This window comes from Bufo bufo, chromosome 1, assembly GCF_905171765.1.
Source record: "Bufo bufo chromosome 1, aBufBuf1.1, whole genome shotgun sequence".
Classification (NCBI taxonomy): domain Eukaryota; kingdom Metazoa; phylum Chordata; class Amphibia; order Anura; family Bufonidae; genus Bufo; species Bufo bufo.
In genome coordinates this window covers 681,865,438-681,882,390 of record NC_053389.1, presented here as the reverse complement: position 1 = coordinate 681,882,390, position 16,953 = coordinate 681,865,438, and the positions used below count along the sequence as shown (strand labels likewise).

Sequence of the window (16,953 nt, the reverse complement as noted above, 5' to 3'; positions counted from 1 at the left end):
AGCACATATTCTGGCATCATATCAGCCACCACAGGAAAAGCCACCATTGAGTTACTTTGACCCCCGCACCCAGGAAGAGGAGAGAGGCACCACAGCACATATTCTGGCATCATATCAGCCACCACAGGAGAAGCCACCATTGAGTTACTTTGACCCCTGCACCCAGGAAGAGGAGAGAGGCCCCACAGCACATATTCTGGCATCATATCAGCCACCACAGGAGAAGCCACCATTTAGTTACTTTGACCCCTTCACCCAAACAGAGGAGAGAGGTTCCACATCAGAGAATCAGGCATCATATCAACCACCACAGGAGTAGGCCCCAATTTAATGGGACCCCGGCAACCATGTCAGATGGCACAACCATCAGCTTCATATCAATCAGCACAGGAGAAGGCGACTTTGAAAGACTTTGACCCCTACACCCAGACGGAGGAGAGAGGTTTCACAGCAGAGAATCAGGCATTTAGATCACCCACCACAGGAGTAGGCCCCCATTGAATCAGACCCTGGCAACCATGTCAGATGGCACAACCATCAGCTTTATATCAATCAGCACAGGAGAAGGCGACTTTGAAAGACTTTGACCCCTACACCCAGATGGAGGAGAGAGGTTTCACAGCAGAGAATCAGGCATCATATCAACCACCACAGGAGAAGCCACCATTTAGTTACTTTGACCCCTGCACCCAGGAAGAGGAGAGAGGCACCACAGCACATATTCTGGCATCATATCAGCCACCACAGGAGAAGCCACCATTGAGTTACTTTGACCCCCGCACCCAGGAAGAGGAGAGAGGCACCACAGCACATATTCTGGCATCATATCAGCCACCACAGGAAAAGCCACCATTGAGTTACTTTGACCCCCGCACCCAGGAAGAGGAGAGAGGCACCACAGCACATATTCTGGCATCATATCAGCCACCACAGGAGAAGCCACCATTGAGTTACTTTGACCCCTGCACCCAGGAAGAGGAGAGAGGCCCCACAGCACATATTCTGGCATCATATCAGCCACCACAGGAGAAGCCACCATTTAGTTACTTTGACCCCTTCACCCAAACAGAGGAGAGAGGTTCCACATCAGAGAATCAGGCATCATATCAACCACCACAGGAGTAGGCCACAATTTAATGGGACCCCGGCAACCATGTCAGATGGCACAACCATCAGCTTCATATCAATCAGCACAGGAGAAGGCGACTTTGAAAGACTTTGACCCCTACACCCAGACGGAGGAGAGAGGTTTCACAGCAGAGAATCAGGCATTTAGATCACCCACCACAGGAGTAGGCCCCCATTGAATCAGACCCTGGCAACCATGTCAGATGGCACAACCATCAGCTTTATATCAATCAGCACAGGAGAAGCCACCATTGAGTTACTTTGACCCCTGCACCCAGGAAGAGGAGAGAGGCCCCACAGCACATATTCTGGCATCATATCAGCCACCACAGGAGAAGCCACCATTTAGTTACTTTGACCCCTTCACCCAAACAGAGGAGAGAGGTTCCACATCAGAGAATCAGGCATCATATCAACCACCACAGGAGTAGGCCACAATTTAATGGGACCCCGGCAACCATGTCAGATGGCACAACCATCAGCTTCATATCAATCAGCACAGGAGAAGGCGACTTTGAAAGACTTTGACCCCTACACCCAGACGGAGGAGAGAGGTTTCACAGCAGAGAATCAGGCATTTAGATCACCCACCACAGGAGTAGGCCCCCATTGAATCAGACCCTGGCAACCATGTCAGATGGCACAACCATCAGCTTTATATCAATCAGCACAGGAGAAGCCACCATTGAGTTACTTTGACCCCCGCACCCAGGAAGAGGAGAGAGGCACCACAGCACATATTCTGGCATCATATCAGCCACCACAGGAGAAGCCACCATTGAGTTACTTTGACCCCTGCACCCAGGAAGAGGAGAGAGGCCCCACAGCACATATTCTGGCATCATACTAACCACCACAGGAGAAGCCACCATTGAGTTACTTTGACCCCTGCACCCAGGAAGAGGAGAGAGGCCCCACAGCACATATTCTGGCATCATATCAGCCACCACAGGAGAAGCCACCATTGAGTTACTTTGACCCCCGCACCCAGGAAGAGGAGAGAGGCACCACAGCACATATTCTGGCATCATATCAGCCACCACAGGAGAAGCCACCATTGAGTTACTTTGACCCCCGCACCCAGGAAGAGGAGAGAGGCACCACAGCACATATTCAGGCATCATATCACACACCACAGGAGAAGGCCTCTTTCAGTGATTTAGGCCTTTGGACCCAGACAGAGGAGAGAGGCACCACAGCACATATTCTGGCATCATATCAGCCACCACAGGAGAAGCCACCATTGAGTTACTTTGACCCCTGCACCCAGGAAGAGGAGAGAGGCCCCACAGCACATATTCTGGCATCATATCAGCCACCACAGGAGAAGCCACCATTTAGTTACTTTGACCCCTGCACCCAGGAAGAGGAGAGAGGCACCACAGCACATATTCTGGCATCATATCAGCCACCACAGGAGAAGCCACCATTTAGTTACTTTGACCCCTTCACCCAAACAGAGGAGAGAGGTTCCACATCAGAGAATCAGGCATCATATCAACACCACAGGAGTAGGCCACAATTTAGTTTATTTGACCCCTGCACCCAGGAAGAGGAGAGAGGCCCCACAGCACATATTCTGGCATCATATCACACACCACAGGAGAAGGCCTCTTTCAGTGATTTAGGCCTTTGGACCCAGACAGAGGAGAGAGGTCAGAGATTAGCTTCATATCCCCCAGCACAGCAGAAGACCGCTTTATTTGACTTAGGCATCAGCACCCAGACAGAAGACAGAGGTAGCATTGCAGAGGTTATGGCTTCATGTCACCCGTTAGTTTAACCGGCCACTTTCATCTGGTTAGGCCCCGGCGCCCAGACAGAGAAGAGTTTCATTCAACTGTGGGTTTCATAAAATTTGTATCAAATAAAGAAGTGGCCCGTAGCACAACAAGACATGTTTTAGGCAGTTAATAAGGACTACTCTGCACAAGGGAGGGACAGGTCCTGTGGGATCCATGCCTGGTTCAGTAATGACGCCCCCTGCCGTGCTGAATACGCGTTCAGATAAAACGCTGGCCGCCGGGCAGGAAAGCACCTCCAAGGCATAACATGCTAACTCTGGCCACGTGGACAATTTCGAAACCCAGTAGTTGAATGGGGCCGAACCATCCGTCAGGATGTGGAGGGGTGTGCAGACATACTGTTCAACCATGTTAGTGAAATGCTGCCTCCTGCTAACACGTTCCGTATCAGGTGTCGGTGCAGATAGCTGTGGCGTGGAGACAAAACTTTTCCACATTTCTGCCATGCTAACCCTGCCCTCAGATGAGCTGGCCGTGACACAGCTGCGTTGGCGACCTCTTGCCACTCCTCTGCCTTCACCTTCCACCTGTTCCCCTGTGACATGTGGGAATGCTCTCAAGAGCGCCTCTATCAGCGTGCGCTTGTACTCGCGCATCTTACGGTCGCGCTCCAGTTCAGGAATTAAAGTGGGCACATTGTCTTTATACCGGGGATCCAGCAGGGTGGCCACCCAGTAGTCTGCACACGTTAAAACGTGGGCAACTCTGCTGTCGTTGCGCAGGCATTGGAGCATATATTCGCTCATGTGGGCCAGGCTACCCATGGGTAAGGACAAGCTGTCCTCTGTGGGAGGCGTATCGTCATCGTCCACCGTATCCCCCCAGCCACGCACCAGTGATGGGCCTGGGCTGCCACCCCGCTGTGAACTTGCGTCATCCTCGTCCCCCTCCACCTCCTCATCCTCCTCGTCCTCCAGTACAGTGCCTTGGCTGGCGACTTGTGAACCTGTCCTCTGCTGCTTAAACAAACCTCCCTCTGAGCCACTTCGAACAGACTGGCCCTCATCCTCCTCCTCCTCCTCCACCTGGGCCACCTCCTCTAACATCATTGCCCTAAGTGTTTTCTCAAGGAGACATAGAAGTGGTATTGTAACGCTGATAACAGTGTCATCGCCACTGGCCATGTTGGTGGAGTACTCGAAACAGCGCAGCAGGGCACACAGGTCTCGCATGGAGGCCCAATCATTGGTGGTGAAGTGGTGCTGTTCGGCAGTACGACTGACGCGAGCGTGCTGCAGCTGAAACTCCAATATGGCCTGCTGCTGCTCGCACAGTCTCTCCAGCATGTGCAAGGTGGAGTTCCACCGGGTGGGCACGTCGCATATGAGGCGGTGAGCGGGAAGGCCGAAGTTCCGCTGTAGCGCAGACAGGCGAGCAGCGGCAGGATGTGAACGGCGGAAGCGCGCACAGACGGCCCGCACTTTATGCAGCAGCTCTGACATGTTGGGGTAGTGGTGAATGAACCTCTGCACCACCAAGTTCAGCACATGCGCCAGGCAAGGGATGTGCGTCAAACCGGCTAGTCCCAGAGCTGCCACGAGATTTCGCCCATTATCGCATACCACCAGGCCTGGCTTGAGGCCCACCGGCAGAAACCACTCGTCGGTCTGTTGTTCAATACCCCGCCACAACTCCTTTGCGCTGTGGGGCCTGTCCCCCAAACATATGAGTTTCAGAATGGCCTGCTGACGTTTACCCCGGGCTGTGCTGAAGTTGGTGGTGAAGGTGTGTGGCTGACCGGATGAGCTGGTGGAAGCAGTGGAGGAGGAAGCCGAGTAGGAGGAGGAGGCTACAGGAGGCAGAGAATGATGCCCTGCGATCCTAGGGGGCGGAAGGACGTGCGCCAAGGAACTGTCCGCCGGGGGCCCAGCCGCCACTACATTCATCCAGTGTGCAGTTAGTGAGATATAGCGTCCCTGGCCGTGCTTACTGGTCCACGTATCTGTGGTTAGGTGGACCTTGCCACAAATGGCGTTGCGCAGTGCACACTTGATTTTATCGGACACTTGCATGTGCAGGGAAGGCACGGCTGTCTTGGAGAAGTAGTGGCGGCTGGGAACCACATACTGCGGGACAGCCATGGCCATCAGCTGTTTGAAGCTGTCTGTGTCCACCAGCCGGAATGACAGCATTTCAAAGGCCAGCAGTTTAGAAATGCTGGCGTTCAGGCCAAGGGCTCGAGGGTGACTCGGGGGGAATTTGCGCTTCCTCTCTAAGGTTTGAGATATTGAGAGCTGAACGCTGCTGTGTGATATAGTGGAGACGCTAGTTGACGGTGGCGGTGGTGGTGGTGTCGGTGGCACATCCTCTGTTTGCTGCTCGGCAGGTGGCAACATTCCTCTCGAGGCGGAAGCCGAGGCAGCAGCGGTAGAGGGAGCAGGGGGAGCCTCAGCGAGTGCCTGGTTTTTAAGGTGTGTACCCCACTGCAGTTCATGCTTTGCATGTAGATGCCTGGTCATGCAGGTTGTGCTGAGGTTCAGAACGTTAATGCCTCGCCTCAGGCTCTGATGGCAGAGCGTGCAAGTCACTCGGGTCTTGTCGGTAGGACATTGTTTAAAGAAGTGCCATGCCAGGGAACTCTTTGAAGCTGCCTTTGTGGGGCTGGGTCCCTGTTGGCGATGTCCAGTAGCAGGCGAACTCTGGGGGCGGCGGCTCGTCTGCTTTGGCCCCCTGCTCCCTCTTTGGCTTCGCTGTTGTCTCGGTCTCACCACTACCTCTTCCTCTGAACTGTGAAAGTCATCGCCACGACCTTCAGTCCATGTGGGGTCTAAGACCTCATCGTCCTCTGCATCGTCTTCCACCCAGTCTCCCTCCCTGACCTCCTCCTGTTCAGTCTGCACACTGCAAAAAGACGCGGCAGTGGGCACCTGTGTTTCGTCATCATCAGAGAGTCGGTGACTCTGCTGTGGTGGTATTCCCATGTCCTCTTCATCTGGAGACATAAGTGGTTGTGCGTCAGTGTATGGTATGTCTTCCTCCACTGGGGAAGGGCTAGGTGGACGCCCCTGGGAAACCCTGGAAGCAGAGTCTTCAAACAGAAGAAGAGACTGCTGCATAACTTGTGGCTCAGACCGTTTCCCTGATATGCTTGGGGGTGATGTGACAGACTGATGGGCTTGGTTTTCAGGTGCCACCTGTGCGCTTTCCGCAGAAGACTGGGTGGAAGACCATGTGGTGAACGTGCTGGAAGCACTGTCGGCCACCCAATCGATTAATGCCTGTACCTGCTCAGGCCTTACCATCCTAAGAGCGGCATTGGGCCCCACGAGATATTGCGGTACATTCTGCCGGCTAGTTGAGGGAGTTCGTTCCCTACTGTGTGCGCCTGGGGCCGAACGGCCACGTCCTCTACCAGCAACAGAGGCTCCACGGACACCACCACGACCGCGTCCTCGTCCCTTAATAGTATTTTTCTTCATTGTTGCGATTCAACTCGCACCACAATGAAATATATTATTTTTTATAAGCAAAATCCCCTCACTGGAATACTTTCAGTCTTTTGACTGTATGGATTACAGATGGAATGACTGTTATATGTGAGTACCGCTTTCTTTGACAGATTCTAGTATGGGTACATATATGTTTTCCCAACCCCAGCACATTAGTTTGCTAATTCCAGATGTATGAAACGCAGGCCTAACTGTATCTAGTATATTGAACGCCAGATAAACTAACTTGGCCTTTTTTAAATAAAAAAAAAATTCCCTCACTGGAATACTTTCAGTCTTTTGACTGTATGGATTACAGATGGAATGACTGTTATATGTGAGTACCGCTTTCTTTGACAGATTCTAGTATGGGTACATATATGTTTTCCCAACCCCAGCACATTAGTTTGCTAATTCCAGATGTATGAAATGCAGGCCTAACTGTATCTAGTATATTGAACGCCAGATAAACTAACTTGGCCTTTTTTAAATAAATAAAAAATTCCCTCACTGGAATACTTTCAGTCTTTTGACTGTATGGATTACAGATGGAATGACTGTTATATGTGAGTACCGCTTTCTTTGACAGATTCTAGTATGGGTACATATATGTTTTCCCAACCCCAGCACATTAGTTTGCTAATTCCAGATGTATGAAACGCAGGCCTAACTGTATCTAGTATATTGAACGCCAGATAAACTAACTTGGCCTTTTTTAAATAAAAAAAATTCCCTCACTGGAATACTTTCAGTCTTTTGACTGTATGGATTACAGATGGAATGACTGTTATATGTGAGTACCGCTTTCTTTGACAGATTCTAGTATGGGTACATATATGTTTTCCCAACCCCAGCAAATTAGTTTGCTAATTCCAGATGTATGAAACGCAGGCCTAACTGTATCTAGTATATTGAACGCCAGATAAACTAACTTGGCCTTTTTTAAATAAAAAAAATTCCCTCACTGGAATACTTTCAGTCTTTTGACTGTATGGATTACAGATGGAATGACTGTTATATGTGAGTACCGCTTTCTTTGACAGATTCTAGTATGGGTACATATATGTTTTCCCAACCCCAGCACATTAGTTTGCTAATTCCAGATGTATGAAACGCAGGCCTAACTGTATCTAGTATATTGAACGCCAGATAAACTAACTTGGCCTTTTTTAAATAAAAAAAATTCCCTCACTGGAATACTTTCTGTCTTTTGACTGTATGGATTACAGATGGAATGACTGTTATATGTGAGTACCGCTTTCTTTGACAGATTCTAGTATGGGTACATATATGTTTTCCCAACCCCAGCACATTAGTTTGCTAATTCCAGATGTATGAAACGCAGGCCTAACTGTATCTAGTATATTGAACGCCAGATAAACTAACTTGGCCTTTTTTAAATAAAAAAAAAATTCCCTCACTGGAATACTTTATGGCTTTTCACTGTATGGATTACAGGTGGACTGGTATTAGTAGGGGTGACACAAGCACACCCAAGTCCCTGATGTAGGATTTCTATGGCACAGACCACTATTACAAGTGATTAATGGACGTTGGGAGAGATTGTGCTGCAGCACTAGTCCCAAGATGGCCGCCGCCTATCAGCCCAGTAACATGTGCCACAAAATGGTCTGCACAATCTTTAAAAAAAATAGCCTTGGACTGTGCTGCTAAATCGCTATTGGTCTGAATCCCAGGTGTAGATGTCTGACTTGTTTGGAGCTTTGGAATGCACACTGTGGCAGCTTCTGCTGCAGCACTACAAGTCGCAAAATGGCGGCCGGCGGTCAGCCCAGGTACATGTGGATGGAAAAATCACTCTGGCCACTCTAAAAATAGCCAATCCCTATCAAAAAAGCAGCTCAGCTGCAGTTGTTCAGATGAATCACAGGTGGAGGAGAGAAATTTGCTTCCAGTTATTCAATTATCCCTGCCTATTCTCGCCCTAGCATCAGCTGCGTCTATCCCTGTTCTATTCACATCGGGAGTGAGCACTTCCCGACGTGCGCACAAGCTTATAAAGAGGCTGAGTCACATGCTGCACTTGGCCAATCACAGCCTTGCCAATAGTAGGCATGGCTGCGATGGCATCTTAGGGCAAGTAGTATGATGCATGTTGATTGGCTGCTTTGCAGCCTTTCAAAATGCGCCAAAATACATGCCGAACGACGAACCCGAACTTTTACGAAAAAGTTCGGGTTCGGGTCCGTGTCACGAACACCCCAAAATTCGGTACGGACCCGAACTATGCTCGAACTGTTCGCTCAACACTAACTTGGAGGAAACCCACACAAACATGGGGAGAACATACAAACTCCATGTAGATGTTGCCCAGGTTGGACTCGCATCTAGGACCCCAGCTCTGCAAGGCATCAGTGCTAGCTATCTGTCAGATGCCTTAAAGGGGTTGTCTGCTTTTCTTATATTGATTAGTGATGAGCGGCAGGGGTCATATTCGAATTCGCAATATTTCGTGAATATTTTGTAGAATATTCATCGAATATTCGCAAATTTGAATATTCGTTATATTCTCCAATTTTTTTTACTCAAAAAATCGGCAAGGTAATGATCGTGTAATATGTGAATTTTCGTATTAGAATTTTCAAATTTTCTAATTTTTATTGCGAATTTTTCATTTTTTAGACAAAGAATATTATAGCACTATATTAGCTAAATTGCTCTATATTTGTTTGTTTTTTTTTTGAATATTCGCTATATTGCTATAACTTCGTTTTTTCGAATATTCGTAATATTCTAAAACAAGAATATATAGCAATATAGCGAATATTCGAAAAAAAATGAATATAGAGCAATTTAGCTAATATAGTGCTATAATCTTCTTTGTCTAATAGTTGCAATTTTTTTCTCATCTGAAGTTCAGATTGGAAAAAAATGACAACTATAAAAAAAGATTATAGCGCTATATTAGCTAAATTGCTCTATATTAGTTTTTTTTGAATATTCGCTATATTGCTAAAACAAGAATATATAGCAATATAGCGAATATTCGAAAAAAAAAAAGAATATAGAGCAAAATTCGCAAACAACACTACTCCTAAAGTCAAGTATATTGCAGCCTTCTTATTGGCCCACAAGCTAGAAGCAGGGAGGGATCATGTGTACAGATAAAAAAAAATCGAATATTAAAAAATAAATAAATATCGAATATACGAAATTATTTTCGAAGTACCTATATTCGCGATAAAAATTCGAAATTCGAATATTCGTGATCAACACTAATATCCTCAGGATAGGTCATCAATATTAGATCAGGGGGGCCCAACTGCTGGCGCCCCCACCAATCAGCTGTTTGAAGAGACCATAGTGTTGTAGCCTCATGTTCATCAGACACGTGGCCTAAATGCAGCTCGGTCCCATTCAAGGCAATGAGGCTGAGCTGCAGTGCTAAGCACATGAACATTGGACAACATTGTGCTTGGTAAGCTGCTAGGAGGCTGTGGTGCTCACCGGGGCGCCTTGGCCTTCTCAAACAGCTGATCAATTGATGGAATCTGACTGATCAGATATCGATAACATATCCTAATGATAGGTCATCAATATCAGAATCTCAGAAAACTCCTTTAAACAAAGCCAAAAAAGTAAGATGTTGTGCATTTTGACTCAGGCAGTAGATTTTTGAAGGCCAATGACTCATAGCAAAAAGGCAAACAGAATAAATGAGGTGCCATGAACTACGGTACTTAGATACTTGTAATTGTTAATCCTCACTATGAACCTCATCTCCTAATACATTGCTAACGAATAAGTTGGTCAGAGCCATGACAGCCACTGTAGGAGCCAAAAGGTGGCCATACACATGAGATTAAAGTCTTCCGGAATGGCAGATTTCGGTCATTCTGGCCAACTGTCGTTTGAAAAACTAGCGTGAATTAGCGTTCTTGAACACCAACGGCAGACTGTTGTCTGCTGAAAATGTAATCCGCCATGCTGGAAAACCTCAGCTGTTCATCGGCCGAAACTGCATGTTGATGGCATAACCAGCTGTATTCAGCCAATCACTTGCCATTGTGCTCAACCAATAGGGAGTCAGTTCTTTATAAAAACTGGTCAGGCAGTTTAGTTGGTGGGATTGTTTGTTAAAATGGTTATCCAACAATTTGTAACTAATGACCTGTTCTCTGGATAGGTCTTCAGTATCTGATCGGTGGGGATCTGACACCCGGGAAAGCCGCTGATCAGTTGTTTGGGTTTTGACGTCACTCGTCTAAGGTAACCAGTGAGAAGGCTGTGGCACTCCCAGGAGTGCCGCTGCCTTCTCAAACAGCTGAACAACAGGAGTCCCAGGTGTTAGACCCCCACCAATCAGATGCTGACGAACTATCCAGAGGATAGGTCATCAGCTACAAAGAGTCAGATAACCCCTTTAAGCAGAATGTCAGCTTTAAAGAAAACAAAAAAACAGAAACTTGTTAAAAATGCATTAGATTTTACAAACTCAGTTTACCTATTCAGGATCCAGGGTTCCCTACTACACGCCAGCGCTGCCCGGAGTTTGTCAGCCTCTTGCGCATTAGTGGTCTTCGTGAACTGTTCCCATAAGAAATTCCACTCTTCTTCTCCCCCTTGAGCTATGGCATTGCAGTAGATGGTGGACCTCAGATTTGGATGAATCCTATTCACATAGACACACAAAATACCATCAATGAACATGGTATCAGTTTCACAAGAGAGTTTACCATACCACTAATGGCATTGGGCTAGTACAATAATATAAGCAATAATAAAAGCTGTACTGCTGGTGCATGAAACAAAAACCAAATGACCAAGCAACTTATACCAATTCTGTATCCCAACCACAGCACAATCTGTGGTCAGCGGTATTCCTGTTATTTCAAGTTATTCCCCAACCGAGTATAGCATTCGACTATTTCTAGCAGGTCACATAGAGATGAATGAAGTTGCAGTGTGCATGAGCGGCCTGCTGCTTCATTTATTTTAGGGGGCTCTGGGGCATCGGGCCTCCATTTTGATTGGTGGGACGCCTATGATCTATCCTGTCGATGTATGATAACCTGAAATAGCTGGATACCCTTTTGAGTTTTTTCAGCATTTTAAGGGTATTCAATCGGCATTCCCAGAAAATGTGTCATTCTATCACAAATATGCATACCACTATACATAAAAATATTAGGGGAGATTTATCAAACCTGGTGCAAAAGGAAACTGGATTTTTCAGAGCGCCTTTGGAAAATGAAAGGTGGAATCTGGTTGCTATGGGCAACTAAGCCAGTTTTACTTTACACCAGTTTGATAAATCTCCCCTAATGACTATAACATAAGTGCACTATGTGGAGTATGCAATGTTTCAACCTATAGTATAATAATCTGCAGTTTCTGAACACATACCCATTGACATTTGAATTTCTCCACTCGTTAAAGAGTCTGGTGGCCAGTTCTCCACATTCTGGGATTCCATAGCTACAAGCCATGCTGACTGCATTAATTTCATTGTATCTGTTGGCAATAAATAAATAAATAAACAAAAAAAACAAACATAGGCACCTACAAATTTAAAGGGAATCTGTCACCTAGTTTTACCCTTTAGAGCTGCGGACATGCACGGATAGATCTCCGCTAACATGTCCGCAATATACCTGTCCCATAGCTCTGTGTGGTTTTATTTAGTTTAAAAAATGATTTTATAGATATGTAAATTAGCCAAGTAAGGTGACCAAGTTGTGGTTACTTACGGTTAAGGAGCCCAGCCACGCTCCCTGTGAAGGAGCCCAGCACCACCTGCATCCAGGAATCTCCTCCTTGCTCACGAAGTTACAGTGCCATAATCTCTTGATGCGCGAGCTAGCACAGTCCTGGGAAAGTGTTTGTTCCCTTTGCTGGCACCAGCCTCAGTGAACGAACTGCGCATGTGCTAGCTCGTGCATCGCGAGATTACAGCACTGTAACGTCGTGAGCAAGGAGGAGATTCCTGGATGCAGGTGGTGCTGGGGAGCGCTTACTGCCATTGTGTATAGTGCTGAGACACACAGGACTAGCACCAGGTGCCATGGTGTTGGGTATGATTATCTACCATGTCCATTCCAATCTGGTATTTATGTATTGAACATTAAGCAGCCTTTGATATGTCCAGGATATAGTGGAACCAGCCTACTGCCTTTTTGTGAATACATGCCATTCCAACAAGATAATGCTTTCCACACACTGCCCATGCTACACAATGTGCTTGTCAGGGAATCCATCAGCTCCTTGGGCCATCCCAATCAACAGATCTTGCCCCCATCGAGAATGTCAGGGACTGGATAGGGTGATGAATCCTCCACGCATAGCAGCCAACAACCGCCTTGGCCGAACTACAAGTCCAAGTTGAGCTTGGAATGACATACCACAGGAGGATATTCAGCATCGCTATGACTGTTATCATGGGATAGGTCATTAATATCCCCAGGCTAGAAAACCCCTTTAAGGATCAACAAGCTAAAAATGGTTCAATGGAAAACATTTCTTCAATGTTTCTTGCTCACTTCTAAAAGGAATGCACAAATCATAAATGCATGATAAAGGAATACATGAATTATATTTTCTTGTTTGATACCATTTAAAAAAAAACAAAAAAAACATTTACTGCCGCTATTTTTTTTAAACTTTTATTATATTACTTATTTTATTACTTAAAACTGAAATTAACTCTGGGGTCACATCTGCACTATTATCTACTGTTCCACATGGCAGATCCTGGCAGTACTTAATGGGCCTCATGGATTATAATGGGGTCCATCGGGTTTCCATCATGGGTTTCATTTTTTTACCAGAAAGAAAATGCAGCGTGCTCTCCAATTTTTCCCGCTTTTTTAATGTACCGTAATCTGTGAAGGAGGAGCCTCCAATGCAGATGTGAACACGGCGTTATGGCAAATATATTAGAATTATAAAAACTTTTGCACTTCAAAAATGTCTATTATTAGTTTGAACTGTCCCCCATGAAAGTTTTTTCCCTATTTTTAGGAAGCAATTGTAATAATTATAGGTCCACAATCAGTCAGGTTTCATAGCGATTGTACTTACTGTTCTGTTAAAGTGGCAGGTCTGTCAGTCCAGTTACTTGTTAGGGTTTTAAAATGAGTAAATAGTGGAGTAACCTGTTGCTTCATGTAAGTCTGTTGGAGAAAGTTTGCATAATGAACAATGACCTTGATGCAATATAATATCATTGTATGGTGCAATTAACAATATTAAACTGTAGTTTAACCCCTCGGTAATGCAGTGATTTTCATTTTTTAACCCCCCCCCCTACCCTTGCAAAACTTTTCTTTATTTTTCAATGTAGCTGTATTACGGCTTTTTTTTTCCGGCAGGGTGAGTAGAATTGTTATGGCAACATATTGGAATGCATATGATATATTTGAAAACTTTGGAGGGAATTTCAAAAAAAGACAATGATTTTACAATTTTGGGGGATTTGTTTTTTGGGTTTCATTTTTACCCCATTTACATTGCAGTATAAACTTTCTTTGCCATCTGTAACTCTTTGCCAGCACTTGCACTGCTCATGCGTAACAGTGTAGCATGCACGCAGTAATTGTAGGGAAATGCTGAGCTCCAGTGCTGATTCAGATTAGCCAACTTTGATGCCTCCGACAGGTATTATTGTATGAATTATAGCACCACAGGTATAACACAATATCAAAGTATTTAAGGGCACCACTAACATATCCATGATACCCTTGAAGAAGCCATTTTGTTTGGTGATACATTTGAGGATTTCCTTTTTGTGTGGGGATTTTGCTCAGTCCCCTTCCAGGAACCCCTCAGCTCTTACTGTAGTTTTCAAAGTCCAGATTGGTATCCGGCTCTAAGGACCTTCTGAGACTTGGTAGGACTAGATTCCAAGGACAGCAGGACTGTGCTAGCTGAATCCGGGCTACCTGGAGGGGACTGCCCTGTTGAATTTGGCTCAGAGAAGCCTATCAAATATTACATACTGTATCTGTTCTGTGTGATCTTGGACTAAAATTGATTTTGGTTCTGTAATGAATTGAACATGAATTACATTTCACTGTATTAACAAGAAAGATAAAAGATTCTGCTGATTTACCTTCATTGGTCCGTACACATCTGAGCGATCGAACATCTGTGTAAAGTAACTGAGACTGCTGACAGCTGCCTGCCATGGCATGTACTCCACATCCTTGGACAGAAATTTTGTTGTTTCAAGCGCTCTTGTAGTACTTATTATCTGAGCTCTGAAAGCCAATGAAAACAAAATCAAAATCCCTACTTGCACTGTTGTAGATGTATATTCGATGCAGTGCAGTCAGAAATCTTGTATGTAACCTGTATATTTTGGGTCTTTTCTGTTCTGGTTTTTGTAAATGGACATTTCTCCCTCCGTGTTTTATGCTGAGTGGGTAGGCTCCTCATGATGCCCTTTGACAGCCATGATGTGTACTCTGAGCTTCCCCTACCCTGTCACAGCTTCCCCTACTCTATCACACATGGATCTCACACAGACACTGGGGGTGAGATACTGCTAGATTCCTATCCACCTCTCTCCTCTCTGTTTAGCATTTATTATTTTGTGCACATACAGATTTTTGGTGAAAAAGTTGTTTTTGGAGAATTTACAGAGAGCCTGCAAGCTGAGAAAAGAAACTATATGCCGATGAAAGAGAAGGAAAATGCCACCTTTTCGTAATAAGATCTATTACAACATTTAATGTATTCCCATAGATTACTAATGTATAAAATATATGACAATAAGTACACTTTACCACCCAGGAAATTATAATGCTAAGTATAAAGGAGTTTTCTGAGATCTTGATACTGATCACTATATTAATATCAGAACGGGGGTCTGACACTGCTGAGTGCGGTGGTCTCCTCGCAGCGTACCAAGCACAGCACCATCCATAGCAGCTGTGCTTGGTATTGCAGCTCAGCCACATTCACTTGATCTGGAGTGAGCTGTGCCTAGGCCATGCGATCAATGCATGTGACGTCATTGTCCCAGGAAGAGGCTGCGGAGCTCACCAGAGTGAGGATAGTCCATCAATATCAAAATCTCAGTAAAACCCCTTCATAGTTACAGTTACCCCAAAATAGACTTAATAAGATTCACTTGTAAGAAATCACTACATTCTTTGTGTTATAGGGCCAAATAAACATACTGTAATATAAATGTTCCCAAATTGATTTCCAATTATTGATTTTTTTCTTGGCAATAGCTGCTAACTGAGTAAGGGACTACATACTTAACTCTGTATCTGGTATCATATGACATGTCTGTTTTAATAACTACTTCCATTCCGCATGCCATAACAATCCAGGATCATAAATTCTTATGACTCTATGTTGTGCCCCTCCACTGTTTTTAAAGTTTACCAACTGGGTGTTACCAGTTAGAGGTGTGCCCCTGCAACGTCTGACACTGACAGCACTAATTGGACAGTGCTAGACTGTGCAGAGACATAACCCCCATTTGGTAACACCCAGTTGGCAATTCATTCATTAACAATAGAGTAATAAGAAAATATGTTCCAAAATGGCCTTTTAATGTGGAATACAAGTATTTTGTAAAACATACACGTCAGGAATTATGACAGGTTTTCTTTAGGGTAGGGGCACTGCAGCTGAAACAAATGGGAAAGATTAAGGAGATAACAAAGTCAGAGTAGAGGAAACAGCTGCAAGACAGGAAAGGAAAAGGGACAGATGTCTGAGAAGGAATTTAGCAGGTCAGGGATTGAACAAAGTCAGGGGATACTTAGTATTAGGCCTCATGCACACAACCGTTTTTAAGGTCCGCAAAAATGGGGTCCGTAGGTCCGTGATCCGTGACCGTTTTTTCATCCGTGGGTCTTCCTTGATTTTTGGAGGATCCACGGACATGAAAAAAAAGTCGTTTTGGTGTCCGCCTGGCCGTGCGGAGCCAAACGGATCCGTCCTGAATTACAATGCAAGTCAATGGGGATGGATCCGTTTGACGTTGACACAATATGATGCAATTGCAAACGGATCCGTCCCCCATTGACTTTCAATGTAAAGTCAGGAGTCCCTTTTATACCATCGGATCTGAGTTTTCTCCAATCCGATGGTATATTTTAACTTGAAGCGTCCCGATCACCATGGGAACGCTTCTATGTTAGAATATACCACCGGATTTGAGTTAGATCGTGAAACTCAGATCCGACAGTATATTCTAACACAGAGGCGTTCCCATGGTGATGGGGACGCTTCAGGTTAGAATATACTAAAAGAACTGTGTACATGACTGCCCCCTGCTGCCTCCCTCCCCTGTATTTAACTCATTGGTGGCCAGTGCAGCCGGCCCCCCCTCCCTCCCTCCCTTGTATTTAAGGACATTGGTGGCCAGTGCGGCCGGCCCCCCCTCCCTCCCTTGTATTTAACACATTGGTGGCCAGTGCGGCCGGCCCCCCCTCCCTCCCTCACTTGTATTTAAGACATTGGTGGCCAGTGCGGCCGCCCCCCCTCCCCCCCTAATTAAAATGACCGACCCCTCATCATTGGTGGCAGCGGAGAGTTCCGATCGGAGTCCCAGTTTTATCGCTGGGGCTCCAAACGGTAACTGGTAACTAGTCCTGGTTGCCATGGTTACT

The 16,953-nt window shown here is 45.7% G+C and overlaps 1 protein-coding gene across 1 annotated transcript in view; it reads right to left on the bottom strand.

The window, feature by feature from the left end:
* Window positions 1-16,953, bottom strand: part of LOC120985918 (aminopeptidase N-like) — a 105,624-nt gene that overhangs the window by 11,858 nt on the left and 76,813 nt on the right. Inside the window, exons 16-19 of the mRNA XM_040414139.1 lie at window positions 14,433-14,580; window positions 13,403-13,494; window positions 11,729-11,836; window positions 10,827-10,994 (exon numbers count right to left, since the gene is read on the bottom strand). Of these exons, the coding sequence (XP_040270073.1) occupies window positions 10,827-10,994; window positions 11,729-11,836; window positions 13,403-13,494; window positions 14,433-14,580 (516 nt within the window). The remainder of the gene's footprint in view (window positions 1-10,826; window positions 10,995-11,728; window positions 11,837-13,402; window positions 13,495-14,432; window positions 14,581-16,953) is intronic.